At 32.5% G+C, this 25,044-nt stretch overlaps 1 protein-coding gene across 17 annotated transcripts in view; it reads left to right on the forward strand.

The window, feature by feature from the left end:
* LOC130893438 (NAD(+) hydrolase sarm1) overlaps nt 1-25,044 on the forward strand; it is a 91,175-nt gene that overhangs the window by 38,665 nt on the left and 27,466 nt on the right. For 9 of the 17 annotated variants that reach the window (XM_057799553.1, XM_057799547.1, XM_057799558.1 and 6 more), the window contains one exon: nt 23,322-23,420. In XM_057799553.1, the coding sequence (XP_057655536.1) occupies nt 23,322-23,420 (99 nt within the window). Of the gene's footprint in view, nt 1-9,352; nt 9,500-11,854; nt 12,097-17,952; nt 18,103-19,675; nt 19,812-23,321; nt 23,421-25,044 lie in introns of those variants that run through there. The other 8 variants (XM_057799563.1, XM_057799557.1, XM_057799559.1 and 5 more) reach the window with 8 other exon arrangements.

A 25,044-nucleotide genomic window follows, 5' to 3' on the forward strand; every position in this document is an offset into this window, starting at 1 on the left:
TTTTGAAGCTTGCAGTTCAATTTTTCGCGGTCGCATACGAAGGACATTAATCACCAAGAGTATTAAGCATATCTTCGTAAATCAGCTTACCTCTTAACCCTTTTAAATAGATACTTGATGATGGTTCGATACTCCAATTTTTCGATTTTCACAATTTTGGGTGGACATCTTTTTTCTTTTAATTTATCGTGTAACTCTAGTTTACTTTTATGACGTCAAACTTTACACTAACACTTCTAATAAGTTATTGTTCGTTTCTATGGTAACGCAATATTTTGTTTATGCTTGGAACTGGTCTAGGCTAACTAGATATCAATACATCCTCGTAAATTCATTCTTCACATGCACATAACAAATCTAAGTGATGATTACTTAATATATATTTTATTCTGGGGTACAGAATTTAGTATTTTGATTATTTACCGTACTAATTCATACCAAGCGCATATTACCCTCTTTGTCATCCGAATACTTTCTCATTTTAACTTTGTGCCTCTCTTACGTTTCTCGACATTCACTTCTGTAATTGCCAAACTGTATAATTCTCTTCATCGTTTTCTTCGACAGGTTTATTATCAAGTTTAAATGTGGATTCGCTATGAACTAAATCAAAATTGGGGTTAGAAGTTGTATAGCTTCAACTCCCACTTTGAAAAGGGATGTAAAACTAAATGCGACTCGAAAAAAATGTAGTTTCTTGCTTATAGTAGTTGTTAAAGTTAGAGCCTTGATGTAGTAAAAAGAAATCTATATAAAAGATGTTTAATCTTGACGTACCAATTAACTGCTTTAGTTAAGCAGATTGATGACTTGTTTTTCGACAGCCATTACAGACGATTCGTAATGTAGCTTAAAGAAATTGCAGACCAAATACTTGAGCAAGCCTCACAATTTGCTCAGCGATTTTTAAAGGTTCAAGCCAACAGGCCTGATTGCTTTTTTCAATCTTATTAGTTTCATTAACTGAAAGCGTTTATTAATTTTCTATTGCTTTTATTTTGTAGAGGACATCTTCTAGAACTCAGATAAATAAATATCAGAAAGTTTACCGACTCCAAAAGAATGTAAATACGCATTAACAGCATCAATGTTATCTCGATTGTGGTAATTTAACCATGTGCTAACCCAAGTTGAATTTGATACGACAATATTGTTGCGGCTTGTGCCAATTGCTTTTGCCTTTTTTTTATACGAAATCTGCTTATAATTGCATTTAATATAGCGTCTATTCAGCATTCTTTCCATTTAAAGTAACACGAGATAGACGCCAGGTGGGTTTAGGTCATAGAACCTCTTAGTTAATTTCTAGGTTTCCTACATCAATATTTGCAGAAAAATATAAAATTAGGACGGTCTCTTGTATTTATATTGAGTCATGTACGTAATCATAACAACTCCTTTATTGGGATTTAATTTTTAAATGTATAGAATCAACCTTTATATACGGTAGTTATTTTACAATTGCAGAAGAAATAAAAAAAACTTACACACATGCAAAAGGCTAAATCTTAAATATTAAATCAATTGGAAAGATGAATTTTAAAGTTAAACGAATTGTATTAGTCTAGCGACTGCTATTTAATCTTTTAGAGTCACAGATAGTAGAAACTCAAATCTTGATTACCTATATTACCAAATGAAATATTTTTAGTAACTATTTCACATTTAATTTTGTATTATACAGGGTGTTCTGAAACTTGACGCAACAAATTCGGCAGTGAGGTGAAAATAACGCTGTGAAATAAAACAAATTTTCTTATATGACCCTTCATTTCTGATTTATAGGCCTTCAAAGCTGCCAAATCAGAGCTTATATTTAAGTATATTTTCTAAATTATACATTCGAACATTATGAATTTTTAATGGATGATTACGTATGTCCATTTAGTGTCTTTGACGGATTAAATAGTTCTACATTACTATCTGAATGTTCTAAGTGGGAACCTTGCACTTCTAGACAGTTTCAGAGTCTTCGAAGGATATTTTTTCGAACTTGGAAGAGCATTTCAAGATTCTGCCTTATAGCGTCACAATGGAAGTTTATTCTATCGATCATTTCGTTCCTTGTATTTACCGGTATTGCATATACCAAGCCTTCAAGATATCTCCAAAAAAATAATTCCGAAGTATAATTCAGAATGGAACACCATGTATAGTATAGAAACTTCATGACTACCTATTGGTATCGTTTGGAACCTCATTCAGTTTCCGAACGTATTCTTTATAACTTTCCAAGATCCAAGATCCGAATCCAAAGATTCGGATCGTGATTGGGTTATCAATATCATCGAAAAAATTCACCAAATGGAATTGGGTGACCGTTGAATTATTAGAGAAATAGAAGAGGCTGTAGACATGTCAAAAGAACACGTTTGCCGTATACTGACTGAAGAAATGCGTGAACATCTCCTAGATCTTATTGCAAAGGGTTAACCTGCTCAGGCAGTTTCATCGACCAAAATTGATATGGAGATCGTTTTAGGCATCAGGGTAGAAACAGCTAAAGTAGCATAGGAAAAAAATGAGAGAGCTTTTCCATCTCATACTTCTGTGATCTCCACGGCTAAAACATGGCCTCCAGCGAGGTACTTAATCTGAAAGTTTCATTCACAGTAAAGAGATTAACATTAGACGAAAACCTAAACGCCTATTTTGAGTAGAACTTGTATTTTGAAGGATTTAGACAACTTTCAGATTATTTATATTGAAATTGACACTATTTTTGATATTTCTAAGAAAATCTCGAGCTTAGCTAACATTCAATAGTTTTAGAGGAATTTTAATGAAATTTGCTACCTGTTTAATACGTTATAGAACTATTTGAAATGAGTTTATAACTACATCATCAATATTTTCTACTAATACATGTATTTTCTTAATAAACAAAAGAAATATGTGTGCAAAACCTTCTATTATAAATTTATATTAATACTGCATTACATTTTTCAGGTAAGTATTTGTGCTTTCTTAACTTGTAGTTTATAGTGAGTGTTTAAAAACTTAATATTCCATAACCGTCATCTGAAGTCGTTTAACAACAAAATTACATTAGTTATACTTGGACCTGTCCCGTCTGGTTTCGATTGAGTCCGTTTCTAAGTAAAAAAAAAGTATCATAACGCCCACTTTTTATTTAAATTTATTGTTGGTTGGATTCGCCGCGAAATACTCGTTTCACCAAGTATGGAGAAAGTGTTAATTTAATATTTTAACAAAGCAAATAAAAAAATGAAGATGCAACAAATAAGGTGTTTGCGTGTAGGTATTCCTTGACGTTTTCCACGTAAATGCATTACAGTTAACTTTGTTTAACCTTGTAAACTAGTTATTCAGAATAATCTTAATTCAAAATATGTAAAAAAATAATATACATAATTCACTAAGTCGATTTAGAGGACATGAAGAAGATATTTGAAGAAGTAGGGAATGGTATTTTTGAGCGATAGGGCACGTTAAGCAGCTTGTCCATTGCTTAAGCTAGTAACCCTAGCGATGATAGAAAGGAATGTGTCTGTCTCCACGTCAATTTTAACCCAGTGGAACATACCCGCCCGAATCAAAACGTACAAGTATGTAGTGGAGAAAAACTATAGAAGAAAATTTCATTCTATGTGATTTTTACAAATTTTGACTTCTAGAAGAAACTATTAGAGACAAGCGAATTTTTGTAATATCAAAATTATTTGTTAATAAAGAATATGCTTAATCATATTTTTAGAATATTATGAAATTATTAAATACTTTTATGTCTATTTTTAAGTTATCATATCAAAACAGTTTGATGCTTGTGGTGAGTCACAGACAGGTTTTTTTCAGAATAGAACTGAATGACCGTTGATATAGAAGCTGGTTAGTTCGATAGATAATTTATTTAACTGTTTATTTTCCATTTATTGAAGTTTAGAAATCGAAAAATATAACGAACAAAAGACTGGCCCATAAATGTGGGTGTTATAGATTCTTAACGTTTTCTTATTTTATTTTAAATATTTTGTCCTTCAGGAAACGTTTCTAAATGTTCAATTTATGTTAATTTGAAATATCCGAAATAGATACATTTTTTGGAATCATATATTGGATAGGGGTGAGAAAAATTAATAAGAAAAAATTAATAAAAAAAGTTTTTCGATATCACTGAAATATACCAAGCTAGGGAGGAGTGAAAATTATTAAAAATGAGTTTTTCCTTCTCAGAATTTAAAAAAAAACACAAAAAATTTGGAATCAAAGTTGTAGACCTTTGAATTTTACAAAAAAAGGTCTCCTGAAGTTTTTAATATTATTGATATTCACAAAGTTAGGGAGGGGTGAAGAAAAACTAATAAGAAAAGTTTTTTTATGAAATTTAGAAAAATGATTGGAGCTGGGAAAAAACTTGAGATCAAAGTTGTAGATCTTTTAATTCTACACAAAAATGAAATGAAAGTAAAGTTGCGGCTCGCATTTCAAACAAAAAACTGTAAAAATAAGTGATAAAAATGAAGTTCTCGGTAACAAAGAAACTCTACTTTGTTCAGTAGTACTCTCTGCTCCTTTTTTTCGTATTCTTTATGATCAAAACGTCCATATTTTCACATTTACCATATAGGCCAGGAATCAGCGGTATGTTGAAACTGTGGACTTTTGTTAATCAACGTTGATTTGTATAAAAATTGGGATTTAAGCTCTATTTACCCCCCGTTTATGATCAATCAGATTCATGCAATACCTCAAAATCATCCCCTAATCATATGAAAAGTTGAAATATAATTTCAACGACGGTTTTATAATTAAAAATTATTCAAAAGTGTATTTATATTGAATGAGAATATTTCGTCAGTATTTTTAAGAATTTTTATTACTTTTAAATATTTCATAATGAAACCCACCTTCAATAACCAAAATTGCAGTTAAATTTTTTTTACAGAAATATTGAAAAAAGAAAAATATTTTTAAAATCAATAAATTTTTTTGTCGTGCCAGCTGTTGCTCGATTGTACCCTCCAAGTTTCTCTATTTCCAATGCTCCAAAATTCGTGCTCCGAAAGTTTGAAAAAAAAGCAGTCGGTTTTTCGACAATAACTCGATCAATTTTTAATATAGAAACTTTTTTAAAAAAGTATTTTGTAAGGAATTTCAAGTACTTCAAATTTTCAACCCCCGATTTCGAAACGCGTGCAGCTCAAAGCCACATTTGTGTACGCGAAAACAAACTTGGAACTAATATATCTCTTCCAATTTCTATGATACATAGATTTAAAATAGCTCAAAATTTTTGGCAATAAAAACCCTATAATTAATATTTGAAACATTTTCTCATAACATTAATAGTTTTTGGTTTATTTGAGAAAAATTCATTTGTTTTTCAAGATTATGGAAATGCAGTGTTCGATTTAATCGATTATTTTTTTAAAATAAGCATTTAAAACCGATCAATCACATGGATCATATCAATAATATATAGATGAAGTTAATTGCAAGTGGATTACGATTAATTCTAATTAGGGTGGTAATGGCGAGGGTATCATTATTACATTTTTTTGAAAGGGAAAAAAAAAGAAACCTTATTTTTGCTATAAATCAGTCAACTTTTAAGCAAAAAACTTTTGACAGTGCTCATTTTAAAGGTTTTTCTATGTGCTTTGAAAAAGATCTCTTGACTTTTTTCCAAAAATTTCACCAATTTAAAGTAATTTGAAGGGTTTTCAATTTCGAGGTTCCCTCAAAACAGCAACGGACAATAACAAGTTATTATTGAATTTATAGAGGCCCCAAAAAAACGAATATATTTGATTTTTAATAAGCTACATTTTTGTTCTTGATGATTTTGCTGATAAAGTGAAAACTTTTCAACCGATTCTTGAAATACGGTAAAAATAATCATTATTTCAATGAAAATTCTAAAAATACCAACTTTAGAAAAAACCTTTGTGGAGTAAAAGTTGCTTGTCAATCTATAGACCTACGAGATTATTTTGATGAAATGCATTTTCATCTCGAAGAAAGGGGAAAAAGTATCTTTCGGCACAGGGTAGATTTTGAAGAAAATTATAAATACTACGTTCATACCAATTTTCAAAAAAATCGACCTTGATTATCAAAATTTCACGGAAAATCGTCTGGTACCTGGCCTAATAGGAAATTGATAGAATATATTAAATATACATTTTTAATTATCAATATTTTTATATTCATTCATGATCACCTTGTATTCGACCTCAATCGTATTTGTATAAAAAAAACTGGTCATATATTTTGTTATTTAAGTTACATAATTGTTTTTGAACTAAATTTGTGCAAATTATAACAATGCATGTACGTCTACATCATAATGTACTTGACCTAATAATAATTTCTTCGATTTACCCAACAATCCGGCGATATGACGAATGAAGTCATGTATATTCTAAAAAATCAAGGAATAGTAATAAATTCAAACTGGTTTCAACGAAAACTAATGATGCATCTCGTGTTTACATATTTTTTTCATTTAACATTAATAGGTATATATAAAAATATTATTACAGTACGGCCTTCAGAGAGCTTGGAAACTTTTTCAAACTAAATATTTTGAGGTTACACGTTCGTGGCGTTCGATAAAAACGCGTAAAATCGCCAGGGATTTATACAAAGTGTACAAATATGGAAGATCAGAAAACTGGCAACTCATCTAGGTCTTAAAGGGTTTGTATTTAATAAAATGCAGAGGTTATTGGGTCTTTATTTAAGACTTTACAAGTAGAATAGCTATAATACAAAAAATATAAGAAATTAGAATCACAACTTGATGACATGACATAAGAAAAGTTGACAGTTGACAAGTGCCTGTCCGAAATAGAATCTAGTACGTTCCGATACTAATATGGTGTTCATTTAATCAGAATCACAACAGGAACAAGACGGTACCTTGGGTCTGGAGGAAGTGAAATTTCAAATGACGCACAAGATGTTGCATTGATCATTTTTTTAAGAGAACGTCTATATAAACCGGCTACTAGTGCTGCATATGCAACTTTCCAGGATCCCGTCCTACGGCATGTAGACGAATCAAACCTTCGGATTCGGATGCAAGTGCTGGGAAAGCATTGAGTGCAAGCTATCGAGATTTGTGTTTGCACTTAATTATGTGTATCGTGATCTGGAGTTTTGGAAACGAATTGTCTTCACAGATGAAAAACCATTTAAGTCATGTAAAAATTATTTTAGAGGACTCACAATATGGCTTTAAAAAAGGAAAAAACTCAAATAACTTGATATTTAGAATTAGACAATTGAGTGAGAAATTATAAATAAAGATAAGAAAATTCATTTATGTTCTATAGTTTTGGAGATAGCCTTTGATAGAAGTGAAGGAAAGTGCTAAAAGTAGATGTCAATCAAAATGGACATCTTAAGTTCTCTAAACCAGAGGTGTCAAACTCAATTTTGCAGAGGGCCATATATTAAATTTTGAATTCGTAGGTGGGCCAGATTGAAAATAAAAAAGAGATGAACTGAATTGTTATAACTTGCTCGCTGCTGAGAATTGCGGTACTGTCTTTCTCTCTCTCGCTTGTCTTGAAATTACTTATAAACATTCGTATACTAGTTCTAAAAAACATTATTCTTCTTTCTTTGACACATTGCGATCGCGGGCCTTATTGATACGGCACAGGAGCCGGAAGCGGCCCGCGGGGCGTATCTTTGCACCCCAAATTTAAAGCTTTACAGAATGAACGCGAACATGACGCTGGTTCGTTAATAAACATAACCGTAAAAGTGCATGTATATAAAGAAATTTGAACAGTTATCAACGATTTTGAATTTTTTACAATGTATTATATACTTACTTTACTGTATGAAATGCGTACAGAAATTTATACAAAGCGTCCTTTGACACGTCGTTGATGAATGAGACCGATCCCTCAATTTGTATAAAAATATCTACAGTCAATTTTATTTAACATAGAATCATAGAAAAATTAATTGGGGTTTATATAATCAATTTTTGAACTTATAGAACAGAGACTCAACAAAACATTCGATAAGAAAACCTAGAGAAGTCATTTTACAGGTATCTGCAACTACACAAAAGTGAGGTTATGTTTTGACGTTCAGCGTGAAAAAAGTAGAAAATTGAAGTATCTTTGACATTTATGAACGACTACGCAAAGACTCAACAAAACATTCAATAAGAAAACCTAGAGAAGTCATTTTACAGGTATCTGCAACTACACAAGAGAAGTGAGGTTATGTTTTTGACGTTCAGCGTGAAAAAAGTAGAAAGTTGAAGTATCTTTGACATTTATGAACGACTACAGCGCGTTCATTCTGTTTACCACTTTAGATTTGATAACACACATACATACACAGACAGGTGACACTAAATAAAAGCTTGCGAAATTGTTTTTTCAAACATGGCAACAAATATTAATAAAATTTGGTTTAAAAAATTGCTAAAATCTGTCCCAAGACTTGTATGCTATTTCAATGAACAGAAATGTACAGGGTGTCAAACATAAGGTGACCATATACTTTTCTCAAAACCTGTACATATAGGGTGTCCCAATTCTTCAGCAGTATCAACATTAACTTTGGAATTTCAAATGAAACACATAACCCAACTAAATTTTGTGTTTAAAAATTCATTTTGCAAACGATGCCAGTTAACCTCATTTTGCAGAATTTTCCAAAATTAAGGATTTTCCAATACATATTCAAATATTTCCTAAGCCGTGCGGAAATAAAATATATCGGTCTTATGAAAGTTACCTTTGTTTTTACCACTAAATCAAAAAACGTAATAAAATATAAGGTGTTCCATTTAAAATTCCAAAGTTGATGTCGATACTGAAGAATTGGGATTCCCTGTATAATCCAAAAGTCAATAATCTAAAAATTTCTTTGAAAACGAGGAACTTTCGTGATTAAAGTTTTTTGATAACTCTTATAGGTTTTGAGAAAATTATATGGGTCACCTTTTGTTTGACATTTGATTTTGAAATTCTTTACTTTTTTCACAGGAATGAGTAATAAAATATTAGATAAAATATACAATGAAAAATGTAACAAATGAAGGAAGTAATATGATCGGACCAAACAGGGACTATAATATTAGTCCAATTTTATGTTCAGCAGTGTATATATATATATATACTTGTCAGGGTAATTCTCAATCATAGAATCTATTTTGATATTCCTCGACCAAAAATCCACTCCGTAGAACAAGCGGAAACACGCAAACTACATTTTCGTAGTTTTCGTCCTTGCAGGACATTCCAGGTGTAACAATCCTCTCGCCGTTCTTTAATTCACAGGATATATTAGATTGGGCGGCAGACTACGTGGGATTTAGTGGCCTTGTGAGAATAAAACACGATTGTCTGATTTTTATGTCAGTCATGGCTTGCTGGTTACTTTGATGATTGATTTCGATAAGCGTTGTGCATTGTGCGTGTTCGTTTCGATGAAAATGTGTTCGAATTTAAAATTGTAGCGGGAATTTTATTGACTGTGGCGTTGTAGTTGGATCTCCTTCAAGGTAACACGTTTAAAACTACAAAAACCGCTCGTAAAAATTGTCGATACATAATTTATGATCAGTTTACGCGATCGTAAGTTCCACTCGAATATAATCGCATGAGACAGAGCGCTTACAAGATAATGTTTATATAACTTTTCCTAGGTTTCTTTAACAAACTAAAACAGTATGAATTGTATGAATATGTATCAAAAAATTGATTATATGTGACGCTTGCTTCTCTTGAACGTCAACTTACTTAGTCAGTTTCTAAATTGCTACTGGCTTCGCAAAAACAAATAATGTTAACAAATATATATGGAAGCCACCTATTATTCGATTTTAGAACCTTAAAAGGTAACCTCATAGTGTTAAACAGTTTACGATATTACCTAGGATGCTGTAAATAATTTACACAACATTAGAAACGTTTTGGACATTTTTTTGTCTATATTCTAACTTTTTTGTGACACATCCTGTATACATAGAAACACTTGCTATTTATTCAAGTTGATTACAACCAATTGTAAGTATAATTATTGTTTTCTGACCTGGTTGAGACTCTAGATTAGACACTATTCTATAAATAACTGCATAACATACATCGTAGTACTAACATAAACATTATTGATGCATCTTTAGCATCTCCAGAGGAATTTATAGTAAAAAAAAAAAGAAATAAATCGCCCACACTAATTTAAAGGAATTTACAAACATACCAGCATGTAACGAAGTTAATAATAGAATGAGTAAATAGAATATGCACCTGGAAAATTGGATCATTCATTGTTTGACGTACGCCACAGGTCAAAGTTTTTACCCACCCTATAGTTTGCGTGATATACAACAAATAAAAACTATTCATCCCATTTTCCTTTTATTACTTCGGTGCACAATTTTGGCACTCTCTATAACAATTTTGAGAAATAATCGTCGCCTATTTGGTTCCATACGTTTTTCAGGTTATTCCAAAGACGTGAAGTGGAAATAGGATACTGCTTTCTGACTTTCCTGTCCAATTTGTTCCACAGCAACTCAATCGGGTTGAGGTCGGGCCAAATAATTGCTCAATACATTCTTCTTTCTCAATTCTTTTAAATATTCTTTGCGAAGCTTCGAGAAATGCTTGAGATCGTTGCCTAACATTTTTATAGCCTTCTTTCTCCAAAATCCCTTCATTTTTTATAGGGTCTTTAGTTGCATTTCCTGTAAAACATTCCCAATCCATCACCGAGCCTTCGCCGTGTTTTATAGCGGAAATTACACATGGAAATAACATCCGGTCTTCTCTTGTACCCAAAAACCTGAAACTTTGACTTATCACTCCAGAACACTCCATCCCACTATTAAAAGATTCTTAACTGCCACCCTTCCAGATAGGCCAGCTCCTCGCAATCTCCTTTTCACTGTAAAAGTTCTTGGAAGGCAGATCGCTGAATTCATTGATCTTAGCTGCTATCTCTGGGCCCGTGAGTCTTCCATCACATTTACAGTTCAATACAAGACGTTACCTTAAGCGGTTGTGGTTTTTTGAGGCCGCCCTGAACGTTTTCTATCGCCATGTTGTCACGTTATAGTCTACGGTTATTTTAATTCAGCGGCAATGGCACGGTTACTTTTGCCTAGACTACGAAGACTTGCGATTAAAACACGAGTTGCAACCGATAGTTCCTTGGTTTTACCAATTTTAAAACCTAAATTTATGTGAACTTCACAAAAATATGCCTTGGTTCAAAAAGTATAAATCGCAGCATGTTCTTACAGGGACTAAACTACAATCATAAACAGCGATGATATAAGAATAAGAAGATATAATTCGCAGTTAAAGAATAATGAACAAATCAGCCGATACTTGCAAGTTTTAACTTGTCGCATCCATCGACAACGTTTTGACCTTCACTTGACAATACGAAAGATTTAAAGAATGGATTTTGAGGTGGGTAAAAACTTTTGACCGGTTGTGTGCATAATATTATAAATAAGGGTATTTGTTCTCTGTGTTTGGGGACGATAAAATATTAAAAGACATAGATTTCCGATCCTAAACTAAAAACTTTTTTTTCAAGTATTCCAAAACCAAATAAGACCCTATACAAAATTAATATTGATGGATATTTGCCTAATAGTAGAAGGACTTTCTTGTACTTCCTGTCAACTGGGAATTAAATTTTTACCTGCCGTTTCGGAGGTAACTGAAAGTGGAATTTTTGTTTATCGATTCCCAACAATTCTAACAATACAATTCGAAACTATGTAATAAACAAAAAAGGACCGTTTTATTACTACGTTTTATTGCAAATTCCATAGAATACTGCTCTAAGATGTCAGTACTACCTACTTAAAACTAATCTGCAATGTAAACGTAGGAGATAAGATAAAGTAATGTCTACAAACAGGTATGAAGTCTTTTGACGTTCTCAGCTCTCAGTCGTCAAACTACTCGTAAAAGCATGTAGACACTAGTGAAGTTTTAGTGAAAAAAAAAACTTTGAAATAATAATAAGTGTTTGATAATTAACGAAATGAATCGTAGTAATAAGGTTTACGAATATAAATACACAACAAGAAGAAGAAACCAAGGAATACCGTCTTTTAAAGAACGTATGTCGTTTTTTCAGGTAAGTGCAATTTGTATCTCAACATAAAGATCATTGAATTCGATGCATACAATTATCGTTATTCGTTTTCTCCCTTTTTCGATTTTGATAAGTATTTTGTGCTGCACTAAACCCATACTTTGAGTATAATAAAGATTCTGCAGATGGATCTTTTGAGTCTTCTTAAGAGAACCCAGTGTTTACAGCTGATGATCCATCAATCCCATTCTTTTTTAAAAATCTATAATTTGGGATGCCTTTAATTGCCAGATATTTTCGTGTTGAATGTGGATAGAGGTGCAACAAAATCTACATTATCTGCTAGGTCTAGCGTCTTCAGGTGTTTGTTGAGGCTACAGTGCCCCAATAGATTGTTCTGGCTTAGGTCGATACATTCGGCACATCTACTCTGGTTATGTTTTCTCAGAAAAGTCTTTGCCTGTCTCAACCTCTGTAGATTGTCCCAATAATTGGTTTTGCTTCTATCTACTCTCTTTTCCAGTGCTTTTTCCATTGTAGCTATAGCTGATACCACAGGAGAGTTCGGGTTTCATGAAGTTTATTAGCTATTTCATTTTCCTTCGCTCCGGTCTGCAAATGTTACTACTTTTGATACATTTTTTAACTACACTCATGAGCAAGGAAATTGACTCAAGTTGCACGCTGGCGGTCAAAATTTTTAGCGCAAAATCTGTACCTTTCATTCTTTTTCTGATATCATCCATTAGTTTCAGTTTTATTACGGTAAAGAAGGTATATCAAACGAAAAGGAATCTTAAACAATGAAAATGGGTTATAAACAACAGTAAAGAAATTACAAGCTTAAATTCGTCAAAATAATGAAAACGAATATTTAGTGTTCCCTCCCCTGGCCTTAATAACAGGTTCTAATCGCTTTTTCATGATTGAATAAGTTTCTCCACTCAATCTTGTTCGATGTTTGAGCTTTGATTTCGTAGCTGGTGCGGCATTTCTACCCCGAATATCAAAATTCTTGACGAATTTATTTCTTTAAATGTAGGTTCAAATATTCCTAATACAATTGTTAAAGATGCACTCAGAGCTTACTATCCAATGATGGTGTTCGAGTTTCTCGAACGTAATTTCGGTTTTCATATGTGAACTCTCTATTTCTGTAAAAATTAGTTTTCTTTCTTTCAATCATTGTTTATGGATGGCGTGGTACGTTTAGGAAAATATTTGTAATTAGAGAGAACGACACAGATGATAAGCGTTGGTTTAACCGTTTCAATAGAGGAAATTTGACGCTTGGAGATATTTCATACCCAGGTTATTCACCTGCGCGGGATACTGAAGTTACAAGGTCGTTATGGTATTCTGGGTAGCTATATGGTAGCATTTTGTCAAGTAATCAGCCTCAAATGTTGATTATTGATTACAAATGAAGCATTCCATGTTTAAGGAAATAAGTAAACATCAAACATTCAGGTGTTAGTTTCATTTTTATGAGTCATGCTAGGAAAACCGATACGTGACTCATTTCTAAAATACTTATGCTTTTGAAAAGATAAGATTGTTTGTATTACAACAATTATTATCACAATTTTAACATGAAACTTAACTTCTGAACGAAAAACTTGGTAAAGAGTACTGCAATTGATAATAATTGAAATAATATTCATATCTGTATAAACAAGACTTAACAAAATATGACAATTAAATCAAAGCTTATTCTCGAATGGCGCAAGACACTCGAAAAGCTACAGAGCTACTCAGAATATATAGAACTTGATGGCAACAAAATTGCAGAGAGCTGTTGTAGAGCTATAGAACTTGAAGGCAATGAAATTGCATAAGACCTGGACAAAATAGGCGCTCAATAAACTGTAGAGCTGCTCCGTATACCTTAAAAAATAGAAATTAAAGGCATTAAAATTGCATAGGACCTGGACAAAATAGGCACTCAATGAGCTTTAGAGATGCTCTGTACACATGGATGAATAGAACTTGAAGGCAACAAATTTGCAAAGAATCTGGACAAAATAAGTACTCAATGAGCTGTAGAGCTGCTCTGTATACCTTGAAAAAGAGAACTTATAGGCAATAAAGATGCAAAGGACTTGGACAAAATAGGCACTCAATGAGCTGTAGAGCTGGTTTTTATACCTAGATATAAATAACTTAGAAGCAATTAAATTGTAGAGGGCCTAGCCAAAATAGGCGCTCAATGAAGTCTAGAGCTGCTGTGTATACCTTGAAAAATAAACCTTAAAGGCATTAAACTTGCAAAAAACCTGGTCAAAATAGGCGCTCTATTATCTTTAGAGATGCTTTGTATATCTGAATGAATAGAACTTAAAGGCAATAAAATTGCAAAGGACCTGGACAAAATAGGCACTCAATGAGCTATAGAGCTGCTGTTGTATACCTAGATATAAATAACTTGAAAGGAATGAAATTGTAGAGTACCTGGCAATGATTGATGCCACTCAATCCTCGAACCTGTAGTTGGAAGAGGAAAAAAAGTGTCGTGAAACCTGTCATATGGCAGCAGATATGTCGAATCTTTTGGTAAATGTTTAGAACTATTTTTGGTCATAAATAATGGAAAAAATCATGCTTTTAATAATTTTTCTTTAATTTTGATCATTTTCCTGGCGTATTTAAAATTGAAGTCAGATCCAAGTTTGAATATCAAAGTTTTTGACCACGAAAAATCCAAAAACCATAAATTCTTCTATTTATATCTTTAAATTGTGCGTAAAAAATGTTTTTTCAAAGTACTTTGGATAGTACCTAACCCAATCCAAAAAATATGAATTTTTCATGACCAACAAAGAATGACACCTATTCAAACATCTACCAAAACCTTTTACCCAGTTAATTAAGACCGAAAAAACTTCCCTGTTATTAGTATTATTAATAAATCGATCTTCATATCTCGACCTTAAGACTTTTCAGATTTTCTGTGCAAAAATTAAGACCTCGTTTTCAATTTACCGTGTCTTACGTCATCATATAATTACAAATTACCTGTTTTAAATACATAACTAAAAGAAAGTTGAATTTATTTCGATGAATATTCTCAAATCCGCATCTGTAGCGGATAGCGATAATTCCTAGACGCCAATCGAACTCTTAAAAGAATGAATAACACAAAGCAAACATTTACAGCATCCGCAATTCGAAGGCGCCGTCAATTTTCAAACACGTATCTAATTTGGAACATGAGAATAATGATTGTCGTATGACTGGTAAATCAAATAATAAAGAAGGATGTATTACATGTGACATCATAATTAATACGTTACCATGTACGATTTCATTCATACGAATACAACGTGGTTTAACCGATGACGTCACAATACGTACAGAGACGTAGTCAGATATTTGACACGACGCTGAAAATATACAGGGTGTTTCTAAATTAACGCGACAAAATTGTGGAGGTGATTGGTGGTATGAAATTAAGATGGGTCTTTCTTACAACAAAATTTCCCGAGTCCACCCCTTTTCGAGATATAGCCCTTAAAAGGTGGTGACTTAAATTGAGTTTTTATTTTTTTTTTGTAAAATTTCACTAAAGCTAGAAGCTTGGAATTCTGTAATTTTCGTGCACTTGCTAAAGGCTCACTACAGACATTATTTCAATATTCCTGTTATATTATACGGGGGTGAAATAGCAACCCTTACTTTATTTCATATCAAAACTTTCATTCAATATGAAGTTTTATGAAATAAAATTATAACTTAAAATCCTCGTTTTATTTAAAAATATTATTTGTTTTTAATTTTTTCCCCAAAACTAATAGCTGCAGAGAAAAAAAATAAACAACATAATTTATATTTTATTTTTTAAATAAATAAATAAAGTTTAGATCAAACTTTATTTAAGTCACCACCTTTTAAGAGTGATATTTTGATATATCTTAATTTCATACCAGCAATCACCTCCTGAATTTTGTCGCATGAAATCAGGAACACCCGGTATATATAAAGTTTTCAGAATAAATTTTCCGGTAAAATTTTTAGGATTCCCATAATTAATAAAGATAAAAAATGTTGTATACAAAAATTGTTTTTTTTTTTCAAAATTATATCACCGGAATTTAATACGAGGGTTGACTAGAAAGTTGACGAAGATATCTGTTTATATATTTGAAGATTCTTCTAGAGATTTTCACTTTGGACCAATCCCGCATTCAAATACACATTTCTAAGGCCTTTTTGCCACTGTTTGAGCAAAATGAGTCGGATTTTTTACGTCAATTCATGACCACATTCCTTCAACGAGAAAACGGTAGATTGCAGAGGGTAAACTTGCTTCAAAAAGGCCAAGACGCTTAGTGAGGTAAGGAGAGTAATTGCAAAGAAACTTGGGTTTTATCAAATAAGGATGTTGAAATGTCTTCGTTTCTTTGTTAGGACTTAAACTATTCAAACAACTCTCGTATATTTTTGAATGCTACTTCAGTTTTTCCATTTTTGTCCTGACTTAAGATTTAAAATGCCCTAAAAAAATAAAAAATTTGATCAAAAAAGCCAGCCATAGAGCTAGTTTTAGCAAAATCGTTGTGAAAATTTGGTTGGCCCCTCGAAAAAATATCATATTTTTATATAATTTAATACAAAAAATGAGACACTTTGTATATATCCATATATTTTACAAATGATTTTTGATGAAGGTAAACTGTCTTCAGTCTTTGAAGACGATAACCTGGTGTAATTGGTGTAGTGGTAATGTAAACAGTGTGTTCAGTATGAGTACCAAAAAATTCCAATTGCAGTCATTTACTTTACGGGGATGGTCCTAGAAGTACCTGGCCCAACAAAGAAAACTATCGACAAAAATACATTTATTTTTCAACGTAATCTCTTCTCAGCTCCATACCCTTTTCCCAGCGATGTTCAATAAGCTCGAAACTCTTTTTAAAATAAGAATCGTCAAGCTCCTCAAAATAGCCATTAACTGCCGACATCATCTTCATTGTTGGAAAATCTTTGACCATCGAGCCAATTTTTTTCAAGTCCGGGAACAGAAAATAATCCGAGAAGGCTAAATCTGGTGAATAGGGCGCAAGGGATGGAAATTCAAACTTAAATTCATTGAATTTGGCCATTGCAATAAAGGAAGTGCCAGCTGGTGCATTGTTTTGATGAAACAACACTTTCTTCTTAGCCAAATGCGGCCGTTTTTGCTTGATTTCTTCGCGATAGTTTTTCCTTTTTTTCCAAAAATACCGACTTGAAACATATGCTGTACAGTTTGTGTACTTTCTAACACAGTGGTATTTTCAAGCAACTACTGCCATCTCTATGTGAGGCCAGGTAATTCTGGGCCCATCTTCATATGTTTATAAACATTTGTTAGAAAATACCACAGAGTACTCTTCTAAAAAGACCATTTTGTATAGAAAATTGTTCATACAGGGGTGTCTTATAAGTAATGTCGGATTTCTTATGGAAAACGTCCTTCGCCTCAATTTGAACATGTAAGACATTATTCATGAGACACTCTATATATTTTCATTATCTATGATAATGTTTCAATTTTCGTAAACTTTCTGAATAACTTTGAGCATTTTTAACATTGAGAGATTGTTCAATAATATGCTGTACAATTTCAAAATTTTACAGTTACAAGCCAGTATTATCGAAAGTATCGCTTTCTTCATGCCCATAGAATTTGTTTAAGGTAAAATTGTAGATAAACACACTTATTATTATCTGATAAATCAAACAATACTTATAGTTAGTATAAAAATAAAAGTATTAAATGTCAATGGTAAACTGAGTACAACTCTGCTTAGAAATTGAAAGGTCAATTCACATCTGAACTGAAACATATGTCTGCGACTTGTTACGTTTTTTTATAGATAAACCATAGATAAATTCCTTGCTAAACATTAAACAATCAGTTTAATTTGATCCGCATTTGAACATACAGGGATTCAGTGAATCAAATTTAGTGTCTACTTCAATTTCATCTATATTTTTAGTGTTTTTTCATAGTTCTCACCGATGGTTTTCATATCGGGAAAATATGATGGGTTGCTATCCAAAATGGTACGTAAAATTTTCAAATCAGAGATGAATCATATATTATTCAATTCAGAACAAAAATGTATTTTGTTACGAAAGAATTTTGTACCATCTACGTAATTAGTGGCGTTCCAAGGTATTCAAAATGTTATTCACAGAACATACCCTTAGAACAAATGCAAACTTATTAGTTATTCAGTGGATTTCGATGCCAGTACCCTTAAATTTACAACAAATAATATCTACTGCATATATGTAATATTCCTGTATGGACAGTTTCTTTAAATGGAAGCTGTTCCGACTAAGGAAGACAGAATGGCAACGATTTTTCTATCTTCCGAGGTTCCAGCTCGATTCTGCCCATTCTCAAGCATGCGCAGTCTAGATAAAGTGTCTCGAACTAGAGAGAAAATGAATATTGTCGGTACCCTAACGTAGGGACGTTTTTTCCCATACCAACTGTTCAACCAGTTCCGGTTTTGCAGTTTCCTGAATAAAAAGAGCAAAAATTTTATCCTGTAAAGTCCATCGTTTTGCTGTACCTTGTCTATGAATATTCCTCAACTGTGAATCAATGAATTCTGTCCTTACATTATTTAATCTTTCTTCTATGCACTCAAATGTTCCAATTTCTTCAACGTCTTCAACCGCTCTTGTTTATTCTTCAATTTTGATAATTTGGCTGTTGTTTCCCAGGTGTTAAATTGTTCTTACTGGTTCCAGCTAAGTAAAAATATCCGTTTGTCAGAACTACTAATTTCCTCTGTAACAATGAAGTCTGAAAATTCACTTGAAAACTCCAATAGATCTTCTATAGGTAAATTGCCAGATGTTGAGTATTCAACAGTCAGACTATCAACTTGATCATATCATATAATTGTCTACTATTCCTGTTTTTACAGCATATGAATGTGAATATGAAAATCATTTCCACGCAAGCGATAATTTGATGTTGAGCATTGAATTTTACAAAATTCTTCCCATTTAGAACACACATCAAAAAGGCGTTTGGAAATTGAAACAAATAATTATTAATATTGACAATTGACATTGACAGTAATGACACTTTTTTATTACACTAGCGCCACGATTGGTAAGGGACACAACTAAATTTGACATTTTAATTGGATAGGGCTGCAGCATATCATCTCTTGTCGTTGGTCTATTGGTATAATAATATCTTATTCTAATTTAAGCAATTTAGGTCTGGAGATTTGGTTGGCGAAATAAATAAACTTCCTCTATCGGGGTATGTTTGATGTAAAAAAATGCATATAAGGAATAGTTTGCCAGACAACAATCATGTTGTAAGAACATGTCACGACGAATAACTAAGGGTATGTCTTTTTAAAAAACTGTTGAAAGTATTTCAGAATCGTCGTGTATAATATTTAACTACTATTTGCAATAATCGGGAATCGTTCTTAGTTGCCTACCCGGTACACTTTCTTTACGGACTTATACAAGGAAATTTTCGAATTACAACAAAGATAACTGGATTTATTTTTAAAGATAACTTTTAAATACATCAAAGTTGTGCGTACTGATAAGATTATAAATGAATTTCATTGAATTGGTTCACTGACAAAATCGTATCAGTACCGATTCGGTAGGTATGTCAAATTAATACGTTTCGGATTAATCTAAGTGTTAATAATATTTAGTAATATCCATGTGATAAATAGCAGTGTTCGAGCGAATTATAATAGTGGTAAATCAATTCTTTAATTAAGGTAATATTAACCATATTTAAAAGGTGTTGTAGGTTAAATAATTCATTGAAAAAGTATGAAATATACTCTTGAATATAATAACCAGCAAGTTAAACACTATTTTTACTATGAGACAGAAAGTAAGCGTCTTAAAATGACTCAAATTTTAGCGAAAATCTTTGAATGTTTGCAAAAATATATCTACCAAGTTATATTGACTTTTTAGACGAACCTCGTACAAGTTGTGGTACTCGGTACGACTTTTAATATCTGTATAAGTGTTCTTTTCCTTATAAATTTGTTGTATTTCATTTTTGTTATTACATAAAAGTATTATACTGTTTTTCACTGAATTATACTTTTTACTATTGAACAAAAATAAAGTATACAAAGTCCTGATTTCAGCAAACACATTATTACGTGTTATACTTAGACGCTCACACAAATTTGTTTTTATTTAGTCAGAGGGCGCTGAGAGTGTGTGCGTCCTCAGAACATAACCTTTTTTCGCGTGAACCTTGTTTTTGTTTTACAACTTTAATAAAATTAAAGTAATAAGGTGTAAGGTATAAAATTACACATAGGAACTCGTTGGCTATCTCTTCTACCAGCAATTCAAACAATTTTACTTAATTGGACACCAATTTGTAACTACTTTGTAGTTTAGATGTTGACTGTCTAATGATTATACAAAATTTATTAATGTACCTTTTTAGATGTTTATAACATTACGACTGGTTCAAAGACTGAGCTAATTACTGAACTGAACTAATTACTATTCATAACTTCATACTTTTTATTTATAAGAGTAATTTGTATTTAGAGAAATGGTTCGATTCCAATCAGGCTTTCTTTAATTAGCTCTTTGTCATTCAAGTCTTCGGTTACATTTGATCATTTTGAGACAATTCTCTATCTCGTGCGCGTGTTTTTCAGTGGTCTAAGCGCGTTAGTGAGGGCCGAGAGAGCACTGAAGATGACCAGCGCCCAGGCCGCCCTGTGACTGTTCCGAATCCGGAAACGGTGACCAAAATCAACCAAATTGTACGTGCATAAACTCGAATGAGCATCCGGATGATTGCCGAGGCTGTAAACGCCGATAAAGAAACAGTTAGGAAAATTTTACTCGAGGAATTACACATGACAGAAGTCTGTTCGAAGTTGGTGCCAAAAAATCTGACTCCTGACCAAAAGCTCTTACGTCAACGGGTCTGCTCAGATTTCCTTGAAAGGTTAGAAAAATATTTGATTTGAAAGGTTCCCGGTTTGAGTCGATGGAAGCGGTAAAGCAAAAAACGGTAGAGCTCCTGAAGGCTCTTACCGAAGAAGACTTCCAGCACTGCTTCGATCAATGGAAAAAACGTATGGAAAGGTGGATGGCGAGAAGAGTATATTGAAAGGGGGCATTCGATTGAAGAATAAAATAAAACCCTTTTTCGTAACCAGTCTCGTTATTTAATAGCCGGACCTCGTATTCTTACTGGGAAAAGCCAAATATAGCAAACGTCCCATCGTTATAATAACTGTTTTCCTTATCATTCAGTATATAAAAATGTAAAATAATATTTATATTAATATGATTTAAACATCTATTTAAATTCCATTATTTAGTTGAAAACTAATTTATATTTCACAATTTATTTCCCCTGATCATTTTATATACAATGTGATGTATAATTAAACAATAAATCACAAAAAATATGCCATACTTCCCGGAAATCCGGAAATCTATTTGAAAACGTGACGGTAAACGCACATGCATTCCAAACTAATCAAATAATGCATCTGGAAAACATAAATAATTTATCAATTCTTCTTTTCTCGGTATTGAACACGAAAAAAATGATAATTGTACAACAGGGATGGAACTAAATTATTATATTGATACAACAGTTGCCCGTCCGACTATTTTTTGTTAGCAAAGCTGAAGAGAGAGATTCGTTGGTAAAAGTTGTTGTAAGGAATGTAGGCCCTGATATAGGAATAGCTCCTCTGCAGTGCTGGGGTGATTTCGTTGGGTTGCTTTTGCCTAACTATTTCCAACGGGAGATTTTGACCGTAGGAAAACGAAGTAAAGCTTGTAAGCAAAAACTACCTTTGTCGGTTAATATTTTTTTTGGAGTGGCTGCATTATTCCCTATCGTCGGCCATTTGGCTGGAGAACCGTTGCATCAAGTTGCAGGGAAACCGCAGAAAACCTGCAACACAAACGATCCAAAGCTTAAGGCAGAGTTCATATTTTTATAGTGGCATACAAGCTTTAGTATGAAAAGTGTGTGGAAATAAAGGTAGATTATATTATCGATGTTTTCTGGCAAGACAGCCAGTTTTGGATGACCTTCAAGAAACTCATCCTGTAGCGAAGTGCGGCCACGATTGAATTCGGAAAAAGGGTCATCCATATATTACGTCACATGTTAACGGGGAGGGAGGGTATCACCAAAATGTGACAATGTGTGTCGAGGGACAGGGAGGATCAAAAGTTTTGTGACGTCAAATGTCATAATTCAAAATACTAAAACTTGAAATTTATCTACGAACTTCATCTATATTTATTGATAATTCTCGCTATATCTATCATTTAACTTCTAAAGCGGCTTTGTGATGCGAGTGAGACACTCAAATTTACGAGAATTTTTAATGGGGAGGATTTAAATAGATTTAATATGTCGACGAGTCCTCGCTTGCCTTTTTATTGTTGTAAGTGAAACCTCCGGCATAGTTTTCACAGTTTAATTATTTGTTTATTTTATTAGATTATTTAATAAAAATATAAGTTTATTTTTAAATATACGCATAAATTCAAAAAAAGTGACGTCATATTAGGAGGGGGATTATAAAAATGTGACAATATGTGATAAGGACGGGGAGAGGGGTTCAAAAGTACCAAAAGTCGTATGACGTAATTTGTATATGGCCTCAAACCAGCGAAAAACGATGGCTCGAGATGGTGTTTCATTACCAAAAGTCGAAGCGAGTTAATCGGCACACTGCTGTTGGTTTAATCACGTTGAAAAACAGAAAATCAGACTAAAATGAATGTTTCAACTCAAATAGCACTCGTATGATAATACGTTCTGAGTATGTTCAATATTAAATGTCAAACTTCATGATGTCAACGTCAGATTTGACATATTCACATCAGTGTTGCCATATACTCAAAATTTAAGTAGCAACTTTCGAAAAACATCTGGTCTTCAGTCTACTCATGCTCTTTTCTTTTATCTTTTGCAGTACTTTTCATGTAACTATTATCATATTCAGACTTTTTTAGTACTGCCGTATTTCTATGCTTGCCTTTTAGTACACGATTACAAATTTATATGTATTTCGATATCTTCTTCGTTGAGTGAATAAATTGCTGCTTTATTGTATTTTCTTTACCTTTTAAAATTTTTCTGAAACTTATAATTGAAAATTTGATCATTCTCTCTTATTATTTGTTATTACAACTTATACAGAGTGTTCATGGACTTGATGCAAAAAATTCGGGAGTGAGAGCTAGTTTTGAATTTCTATTTTTTTGTTTAGATGGCGAGCGAATCTCCCACGGATAATTCAAATGGAAACGAACCGACTATTCAAACGATAATAAAAAATCCATCAAGGTCTACCATAACTACAACCTCAGTGAGTATTCAGTTATTTTTATTCAATTCTAATTATTTATAGATTTAGTTGTGACAAAAAAATACATTTCCAGTCATACTAGACGTTACTAGGAATTAGTATAAAAATAATTAATGACTTTTATGTGAAAATTGATAAACAAACCGGTGTTGCCTTAAAGACAGTTACTTTTATACATACTAACATGAATAAAATGAATCTTCTTCATTTACCATCACGTTTATGTTCACAATTATTGCTTCTAGAAATATTAACGACGAAAACTGTAACAAAGACGTGGATGCTGTGCCTCGTATTCTTTTTCTTCGTAATTATCCCATTCTATCGTCCTAAACATGAACGTATTCTTCCAGTTGGTTCATAATCTCACATATGAATCTTCTGTTTGTCTTAATACGAAATCGGAACAAAGATTTGGATACCAAATTTGATTTGGAAAAGTATAATCAGCGCGCTAATTGGTCCTTTAACCATACAAGATGTTATCTCCATGCTATAAGCATTTGTTTACATCAAAAGGTAGTCGCTAGATTTTTCTTGATGACGATAAAGTTAGGCATACATTTTCTTGGGTTGTTAGGGACCCCATATGAAAACTGTGATTTTGTTTCCTATTACTTGGACTTATTATTGATGATTATTTTGTTATAGGGACCAAGAAAAGTCATATCTAACTCCCTGGACTTCATTGTGATTCTTAAACAATTGTTTGCACAATATTTGTGGAAAGCTTCGATATTGTGAAAAGATTTTATTCGTTTCTTCATTTGGAACGCCTTCTCATTCATATGTTATTATATTGTAATTGCGGTGGAAAATTAATTACTGAGTAACCCTCGTATAAATACCATTAATAATTCCATCGTTAATTAGATTTTTTTTTATATTTTTTGTTGTCATCCGCTACAAAATTGCATAATAACAATGACAGTGTCTATCTTTTCATAAGGAATCTTGTTTTGATCTGGTATAGGATGAATCCACAAGGTCGTTTGGTATATTTCATTCATTAATATTTATGTTTGGAAGAATGTTTCTCTATAATATTCGTAGAACAATTTTCCTATCTGATTTCTATTTATACTCGACCAAATGATTGGCTCAATTTGATAATAACTCATAATTGAGTTAATTTTATGAACATCTTACGGTATTCAAACTATTTCTTATCAAACTACATCTCAGTAATTTCAACACTTTTTTCATCTTCCTTGTGGTGGTTTTTGTCCTAAATCCCCACTTGATTGATTTCTAAGATCAATTCTGGCGGAGTTGCATTCATTTTCGATCCTTACCAGACTTTTCACCGTTTGTAAGATTCATTCGAGCTGAGTTGTAAGCATTGTTCATCCTGACAGGGTTTTATGACCGTTTATATCGTGTTTTGACATTTAAATTCGGTTTCCTAGAAGATTTCTGCACTTTTTTCTCTTCCTTCGGTCGTTTTTGTTCTAAATCCTCACTCGGTTGATTTCTAAGATCCATTCGGGTCGAGTTGCAATCATTTTCGTTTTTTTGGCATCGAAATCCATTTCGTAGCAGATTTCGGCACTTTTTTCGTTTTCCTTGTGGTAGTTTTGGTTCCAAATCCCCACTCGGTTGATTTGTAACATCCATTTGAGCT

This window comes from Diorhabda carinulata, chromosome 4 (assembly GCF_026250575.1).
Source record: "Diorhabda carinulata isolate Delta chromosome 4, icDioCari1.1, whole genome shotgun sequence".
Classification (NCBI taxonomy): domain Eukaryota; kingdom Metazoa; phylum Arthropoda; class Insecta; order Coleoptera; family Chrysomelidae; genus Diorhabda; species Diorhabda carinulata.